This window comes from Dryobates pubescens, chromosome 9 (genome assembly GCF_014839835.1).
Source record: "Dryobates pubescens isolate bDryPub1 chromosome 9, bDryPub1.pri, whole genome shotgun sequence".
NCBI classification, from domain to species: Eukaryota; Metazoa; Chordata; class Aves; order Piciformes; family Picidae; genus Dryobates; species Dryobates pubescens.
The window spans coordinates 12,238,312-12,247,596 of NC_071620.1; the positions used below are offsets into that span (position 1 = coordinate 12,238,312).

Below are 9,285 nucleotides of genomic sequence, written 5' to 3' on the forward strand. Positions count from 1 at the left end.
TTTTACATTTGTTTTAAATAACAGCTTGCATACTTTTTTTTTTTTACTTTTTTTTTTTTTTTACTTTTTTTTTAAACTGTTTGTTATTATTTTTTAATTTTTTTTGCCAAAACGTGGCAATTCTCAGCATCCAGAGGGTTTGGGCATAGTGGCAACTCGGTTTGCTATTTGTTTTGTGTTTTTTTTTTTCATTATTATTATTATTATTATTATTTTTTAATTATTATTTAACTTATATGGTTGTGGCTTCCTAACCCCTTGAGTACTACACAGCTCTCCTTCTTCCAAGGACTGCATGCACAATTTCTTCACAAACCAGTTCTGCATTAAAAAAAACAACAAAAAAGAAGCTCATTCATTTAAAAAAAAAAAATAGTAAGTTCTGCTTCTGACACAGCTTTATTTGAATAAAATGCCTTTAAGACTTTTGGTTTGGGTTGTGGGGTTGGTTTTTTTTTCCTTATTTACTTATATAGTCACTGGGAAAGGCACAGAAATGCTATTACAGTTCTCAGAGGGTTAAAACTTGACACTACCAGGTTCTGTGACCTTTATTGTCATGGCAACTTTGTAATTTTAGGATGTCTCTTTATCATTGTTCTTTGTGTCTTTCTTTACAGCTAAATTAATGTCTCTCAATAGTGTCTCCCACTATATTCTACAAAAGATAGCTTAACATCAAGGACAGATGTTGAAAATAAAGGTCAGACTTTGACTCACAAAAAAATAAAAACAGAAACAAAAAAATAACCATGCACAGATCAGACAAAGAGCATATAAATATAACTACAAAATAAGTGTAAGAAAAACCAAGGTCCAGATAGGCAGTTCAGCAACAAAAGTAAGACTGATTTCAGAGGCTCAGGTCAGGCCTAGTGCAGTACTATGAAGAAGTTTAGTGCAATGTTCCTGTGGTCACTTGCATACCTGGCTGCTTACCTGGACGCTATTGTTTTTCTAACTCAGTTACATAGATCAGATGGTCCTCTGGGGACTTGCCATGTGTTTTACTAAGGTGCAGTTTGACTGCATGCTTGCTTGCAAAAGTTCGGTTACAGAGCTTACACTGGAATGTGGAGCCCAAGTCCTCCTCAGCAATTCCAAGTGAGCCCAAAGTCTTGTTTGCGAGGACTTTTGAAACATTCTGCTGTTCTTGAATCTGATTAAGTGGTAACTTTGACAGATCCTTCAAACTAAACCCTAGGTGTGTCTCTAAGTGACTTATATATGTAGAAGCAGTCCTGAACTGAGAGGCACAATCATTGCAAAAGAAAACAGGATGTCCTGTGTCTAAGTTCTTTAAAAATTTCGTTCCACCTGTCCTCCTTAACTGATACTTCACATTGGCCAGCCAGTGGCTAATTGTGGTCATAGAAAGACCAGTAAACTTAGAGATGTGTACCCGCTCTTGTGGACCTAGGTCCGACATAATGTATTTGCCTTCTGGGGTCTCCCTCAAGCTGGAAGCAAACTGAGCTTGAAGGATCAGAAGATGCTGAGGGTTCCAGTTGGACTGTCTGCCTTTCCTCTTGTGTACTGGTGACAGTTCATCCAGAGCTTCCTCAAAACTGCTCCCGTCAGCATCAGACTTCTCTGACACAGTAGATGGAGTCGAAGACTTCGGTGTCAAACGCCCTGTGAGGTTCTTCACCATATCGGAAATATCCAACAGGGCACTCTCCCTTAGCGGGGATGAGGCAGAGTCAGCCACACTGGAAACAAGAGGTTTATTTTTGGACTTGGTTAAATCAATAGGTTGATCACTGTTCTCATAGTAATACCGATCAATAGCATCAGCCTGCTTGACTGGAGTGGTTGGGTAAATGGGTTTGTCCAACATGCTGTTGCTAATTTTGTACAGCATGGCCAAAGGGTCCAGAGAGGGGCTTACCGGCTTAGAAATTTTGCCTAAGTGGGTATTCATAATGGACTGCAAAGCACTCAGTGGATTAATGAAGGATGGCTCAGGTGAATGATCTGTGATAATTCCTAAATTGTTACAGCCATTTGCAACTTTTGTTTTAAGTGGCTCTGTACCATTTGGTGTATGTGCTTCTGCTGGACTATCCTTTTTGACTTTCTGAACTTCTGCCTCTGAGCTCTTCTTCTGCTGCTGTTTGTTATTTATTTCTTCTGCTTTTGGGAAGTCCTTGTTTTCTTTAGCAGCAGGTGACATGGGCTTGATGGGAGAACTCTTCTCTTTCTCCAAAGGCTTTTCTTCCTTTTTAATGTTGATTTTACCTGTAACTTTCTCCACTAGTTCTTCCATAGCAGACACATTGCTCTTGTGAGGCGGGGGGGTGAGGCTGCCTGGAGAATGGATGAGCGCGTTGTGTTCTGATGACAGTGATTTTACACTGCTTGCGTAAGACGGCTGCATTTGAATGCTCTGCACCGCAGGCTGAAGGGGTTTGACTGTTCCTGGGAGCTGGTAAGCTGCATGAATACTGGGATACCCTCCCCAGGAAGGGGCTCCATTCTGAGCTTTGCTGATGGCTGTTGTCACTGTGTTCTCCAGGGATTTCAATATGTCTATTCCACCTTTAGGACTATCATCTAGGTCCTCCTCTCTGAGGTACTGATACAAAGTCGTTGGCTCAAATTTCTCTGTAGAGTCCTCATTCTCTTCTTTAATCTTTTTCTCTGTTTCGCTGACCACTACCTTTTCCTTCTCTAGGTCTTTCTTTTCCTCTGAGTTTGTGGAGCCTGCTGGGGAATCAGGCTGCTTTTTAATGGTGGAGGCTGGTAGCCTTGTGTGGGTGGTGGGTGGAAGAGGTATAGACTGTATCTTCTCCTCCACCACAGGGTCCAACACCAGCTGTTTGCCTTTTTTGGAAGCAGAATTGGTCACCTTCAAGAAATGGCCAGTGACCATCATGTGAGCAGTGAGCTGCTGCAAAGTGTCATGGGAACTGCCACATTCCATGCATTTCAGTATTTGGGCTTTGCGTGCCTCAAACTGCCAAGTGTAGCTAGCACCATTTTGATAGCCATAACGGTTATTTGGCGTCACGTAGGGGTTGGCAGTTTTCTGATCCTTTGCAGACTCACCCAGTGAAGCTTCTGCAGTGATCCCCGCTGGCTCAGGTGAACAAGGTGAAGCTAAGTCCTGAAGTGCTCGCTTTTTGGTAGAAGGGACCAATTTAGTGATGGCTGGTACTGGCTCCTTCAGAGGCACTTTCTGGTAATGCTTTGTTTTTATCATATGGACGCTGAGGTCTTGCAAAGACTCAAATGAATGCCCGCAGTACATGCACTTGAGCACTTTCTGGGCATCCTCTTTGCCTTCCATTTCCATAAGTGATCGTTTCCTAGGCTTTGACCACCGTTTGGTCTTATCAGCTTCTTTATCTCTGTTGTCATCACGGTAATGTCCGGTTTCATTCATGTGCACTGTTAGCTCCACCAGTGTGTCATAGGCTGCACTGCAGTCTTTGCATCGGAACTTGCTAGCACCGGTGAACACAGACCCATAGAGCTTGTTGTTTTGTCGGTAAAGCTGTACTGTGCTGAAAAGGCTGGGCTCTGGGAGAAGTCCATACGACGAAGTCTGCTGCAAAGTTTTAGCCAGGGCAGCTTGGTGCCAGTCATAACCCGAGCCACCGCTGCTACTGTTACTAGTGTTACTGGTAGTTGTACTGGTGCTAGTGTTGGTACTGGCAGTACTAGTAGTACTCTGGGGATTGGCAATGGTGTCAGTACTGGTGGTGTTTTCATTCTGGCTGTTTCCATTGTTGCTGGTGGTTGGATTGGATTTCTTTAAGTCCAAAGCTAAACTGGACCAGCAAGTCTCTGAAAGCAAATTTGCATACACAGCTTTTATTTGTGCCAAGCTGTCCTGTGGATAGGAAACATTGTCTGTGCACTGAGGATCCTCTTTCTCTTCTTTAGAGGAAGTGCTTTTGAATTGGGCCAGCTGATCACTGTTTTCACTAAACGGTGAACCATAGCCTGCATCCTGATTAGTTGCAGTGCTGACTGGGGAGTTCTGGTAGCTTTGAGCCTCTTTGATCTCTGCTTCTTCATTGCACAAATACTCATTCTCCTGGATGTCCAGAGACAGCCCATCATCTTCCACGCTGTCTTCATCTATTTCTGCTGCTTTCAATTCCTCCTCAGGAACATATGCTAAAATACAGGAGGGGAGACAGTGGGGGGAAAACAAGACAAAGTTATCAAACACACGCAGTTTATATCATTGCTGTCTACTAAAAGCAGTAACCATAAAGACAAATCCTGAAGATACATCCGGAAACCAAACTCACCATCACTCACACACTCTACCTATAAATCCACACGTTCTGTCCTGCTTACAGTTTGATATCAGTGCTACCTAAGAACAAACTTTTGACTTCAGTAGTAAATTATGGGCCAGGACTACAGTAGATACCATAATATCAAAACCAAAATCAAACAAAGGGCCTGCTAAACCAGTTTTTATCAGCTGAAAAAATGGCCTGGCACTGAGCTGTATTTACTGCATTAGGCATGTGCAACACGTTGCAGGTGATCTTCACCCCTCAGAGCTAGGCACTCAGAAGCACTGGTTTGACCAACTCCATCTCATCCATGTTGTCTTTTCTGGCCAACTGGCTTTAGGTACAAACTCAAGGACCATTTCTGTGTCACAGACACCTGAATCCAATGGAGCTATGTGTCAGGCCAGCAATGCCAGGATCTTCTGGTGACTGGTTGTACTGGGTCTACCTGAGAGCAGAACAGCTTCCACTTTCACAAGGTGAAAGGGAAGCAAGACTCTTTTTTTTTCTGAAATGGCCAAGGTGTGCTTTGCCTCCTGTTATGATCTGATGTGGGTCCTGCATTTACCATTTGGAAAACAGCAGTGAGAAACTACAAAGTCAGTGTTAGAGATTAATTTTTAAAAGCAACAATCAAAAAACTTGAGACCTCCATCCCAGCCTGATTACTGCCTTATGGTAAATAGAAAACTTGGCTATTGCATTGCTGCCCGGTGAAACTATATAATCTTAGCAAACTATGTGTTTTTCCATATCAAACTATTTTTTAAACTAGCAAATGTGATATTCATGAGCAGATGGCCATTACATCAAAACACATTTACTCCAAGGGCCCAATTCACAGAAGTGGCTTACATGTACCTAAGTGATAAATGTATACTTTCATTGCAAAGTAGAAAACATACTTGCATGCATTTCCCTCCAGTTTTGTAAAAGCAGCTTAAAAAAAAAAATCACAATGATAATGGAAGGTAGAGCATTTGTAAGCATGTCAAGGTAGAAAACATGGGCTGTGAACAATTTTCAGTAATCGAATATAAAAATGCCTCCTTGTCAAGTGAACTTTGCAACAAGTGATGCTGAAATGTGGCCTATGTCCTTCCATGGTACAATACTGAAAGCAAGACAGAAAAAGAGGCACTTCTGCTCCTATGTGATGTGAGGAAAATACCTATTATGCTAACAAAGCTGAGGTCTTCTTCAATTGCAGGAAAAATAAATACAAGTTGAGTGACTTTTTTGCCCATAGTTTTTAACATATTCTGAAACTTCTTTCCTGTAAAAGAAAAAGAATCTTCTCTCGTTACAATATGAACACACTTTGAAACATTTTCTTTATTTTGTTTTTAAGAAAAGTATTATGGCCAGTATGGAATTCACCTTTGAAATTCAGTCTTGATGAAGCTCCTCACTATTTCACTCTTATCATTTAAGACAGAGTAGGAAAGTAGTACACCTAGTAGCACTGAACCTCAAGACACCTGTTGTATCTTTCATCTGTCCTTTAAGTGTCCCATTTCTTTAGAAGATAAGTTGATCATTTGTCTTTTTAAAAAGTGTTAATTAGAGTCCATTTCCTTACAGATGTGTCAGCCTTAGGTGTTTTCTAATGCACTTAAAACATCTGGAGAGTACCAGGCACAACAGGAGTCACTACAGAAATCATCGAAAGCCAAGAAGATGCCAGAAAAGCATTACAAAAATAGGGGGGCGGGTGTCTTAAAAATACATTTAGTCCACAAAATGAAGAATAAAATACAGAAATAGTAAAATTACTAAGTCAGTCAGCTGCTGCTGCTGAAACCCTCTGCAGGTGTCTGAACATGGTAGTACAAGTGCAGGTCTGACCTCTAAGCATGCAATTCACTCCCACAGCTACAGTCTAACATCTTAGTTCTTTCATTAAACATACCCATTTTCAGTAATTTCTAACATCAAAAGACAAGTAAGTTTCAAAAAACTAAAGAATAATTACAGACGAATATGACTCTTGATTCTGAAATGACTTTTAAATAATAATTAAAATAACAAACAGGGAAACAAAACCACAACAAAACAACACAAATAACACAAAAAAAAAACCAAACAGAAAAAGAGTGGGGGGGAAGAAAAAAAAAAAAAGAAACCCTGAGACCTAAAATGTATAAAAATGGAGAGTTACCTCCTGGCATTTAAAAAAGCCAACAAAACTTAGTGATGATCAGCAGGTAGTCACCAAGCAGAAGCTGAAAACTGAGGAGTTCCTCATTCTGAGCATTTATGAACGGCTATCTTCTTACCAACCTCAGGGGAATTTTCACATCACAGTATTTTTAATAAATAGATGAAAGAAATTGTTTTAAGATGCTGGAAGTTTCTACATTTTGTAATTCACTTGAATTATCTGCTTGTGTCTTTACTTAATTCTAAATTGCATAATTATATATTTTTAATTGCTAAATATAACCATCTCACTATCTGCTTAAGGAGAAAGTCTAGTTGAGCCAATGCCTTTTTATTTTCCTTTATTTATTTATGACAGCCTGTTATCTCTATTCTCGTACTTTTTGCACTTTACCATAAAAGTAAAAGGAGCTAAACCACACAAGAAACATTTAAACTACATGAAAGGTCGGTGTTACACTGTCAAAGCAAAGAAACTGAGTGTTAGGGTGAAATATCCATCTTTCACTTATTTTCCTCGTCTTAGGTTTTACTGAGACTACTACACAATTGAGTTCACTCCCTTACCAATATTTACTGTAGCATGGGTCTTAAGAATGTACAGTTGGCAGGACTCTGATTTTCAATGATTTCAGAATTTTAAGCCAGATTCTTAAAAACCCTGAATTTACAAGATGTGCACACCCACATGTCTGTACAGTTATCTGAAAACACAAAAAGAAATAATGCTTCTTAACCGAGAAGAAAGTAATCTATCTGAAATGTTTAGGTTCTACCGCTGCAATCACAAAGATTTTATTTAACTCCTTTAGTTACCACAGGATACACATAATACCTTTCCATTCAAGACTACTAATGTTTGTAAGATGAATAGCAGCATACTCAACATATGGTATCTGGCAAGGTCAGTGCAATCTCTAACTGAAAGGGTTTCCATTAGAGCTAATTCAGCAGCACACAAAATCAAGAATGTTAATTTCTAAAAGCATGTTATGTTTTACTAAAATTCTCACAGAAATGTCACAAATAAGTAAGCTGGAGAATTTTAAACACAGCAAAAATATTCCTATTGTAATTACTTGGAGAGACAAGTAATATTATTCCATGTCAAATAAAAGCATGAGATGTTCAGATTCTCCCCCTAAATTATAATGGGTGGATCAACAGAGAGACAGGTTTCAGGCAGTGTATCTTTCTGTGACCAAGCAACTCTCAGCAATCCTCTCCAGACATTGCTGCATCTGCAAAGACACTGCTGCTTTGCACGTATCCAGAAACCACACAAAAATACCAACAGCACGTATAAGCAGTGATCCTCCTCAAGGAAAACTCTATCCAAAGCAGAAGAAACTGCAGAACATAATGTCAGCTTTTCTTTTCCTTCTCCTTTAGGCACGCACAAACTCCAGTAAATGCACAGGAGAAAAAGGGAAAAAGCTTCACATTCTAAACAACTTAAAATTAGGGGGACCTGTTTGTATTCCTTCTTTTTTTTTATTAGGTCTTGCTAATATTTTTTTTTGCCTATAAAATGTGCCTTCTGGATGCCAATGCTTCCCCATAGATACACTGTCATCTTTGAGCAGTGTTACAAGCTGTGCATTCTAATCCAAGTGGACATGAGATGCTGTATATTGTACATGTGAGTAGCACAGCACATTGTGTTTGCTTCAGTAAGAATATTTACACTATAAATACACATCCATTGTTTAAAGAAGCAGGCAGAGATCTGAAATGTAAGGATGTGGTTAAAAATATAAATATTCTCACATTAAACCATTCCCTAACCTCGGACCTGTGCTTTTGAATGAATCTGTCTCTACAGAGGTATTCTTTTTTCCACAAATTTACATGTAGTAAACTCTTCAAGACTTAGTTTTAAATCCTTCAAATGAATGATTTTATGTAGAAGAAACACCTAAGTCTCAAAGGCCACAATTCAGTAAAGGAATTGAAATAATTTTCATTTAAATACTTTGTTGCATCAAAAAATAGGAGTTTAAATTTAAAATTCTTCACTAAATCAGGGCCTGCTCTGGGTCTAAACACTAGTGGCACAATGTGAATGTTCACTATTCTTCAACAGCTTCTAATATTTACTCAGCCAACAAGAGACAGCAGCTGCAGAAGTTTTCACAACCCACACTGTCACCTTGCACAAACTGCACTCTAGGCTCTAGGTGACTTCCAGTGCACACGAACACATCTCACATCTTGGGCAAAAAAATAAGAATACAAAATGCAATCCACAGACACACATCTCCCTTGTTTCAGAAACTGAGGGAGGAATGAAAAACTAAAATGATAACCCCCCCCCAACATTTACAGATATGTTCCCAGAATACAGTCATGAAAGTTTTACAAAAGAATCCCAAAATCTCACATTGTGAGAGGTTAGCACGCCTGCTGGAAGATCTGTGAATATTCTATATTAGTATATACAAATGTTCATACAAAATTCTGGCACAGATGCTACAAATCTGTGTGTGTTTCTGTATTACAATGTCACTACAGTGGAAAAATATGTCTTTGGATATGACAATGACTGAGGAGCAGCACAGGATATCAGACAACCAAATAACCTACTACAGTGGCTTGTGTCTTTCATTTCTAATTGCAGCAAAATGGGGGGTGGGGGAGGGAGGAGGGCAAAATACTAGAACTGCCTACCCTCTAATTCTAATGCAATGGGTCTGAAAAGTAGATAAGGTGCTGTAACAAGAGCAACCTCTGTGCTTCTAGCAGATTGAATGATAACCCTTAAAGGCATCCCATTAAAAACCAACAAAAAGATTCTTCACCTTCTTCTCCTCTCTCCCCTATCCCCTTAAAATGAATGCTGCAAATTATTAGCTAAGGCTGG

At 39.5% G+C, this 9,285-nt stretch overlaps 1 protein-coding gene across 1 annotated transcript in view; it reads right to left on the reverse strand.

Annotated features, from left to right (window-relative positions):
* Positions 1-334: 334 nt before the first annotated feature.
* Positions 335-9,285, reverse strand: part of TSHZ1 (teashirt zinc finger homeobox 1) — a 54,302-nt gene continuing 45,351 nt past the window's right edge. Inside the window, exon 2 of the mRNA XM_054164232.1 lies at positions 335-4,128. Coding sequence (XP_054020207.1) covers positions 947-4,128 — 3,182 coding nt within the window. The 3' untranslated portion in view covers positions 335-946. The remainder of the gene's footprint in view (positions 4,129-9,285) is intronic.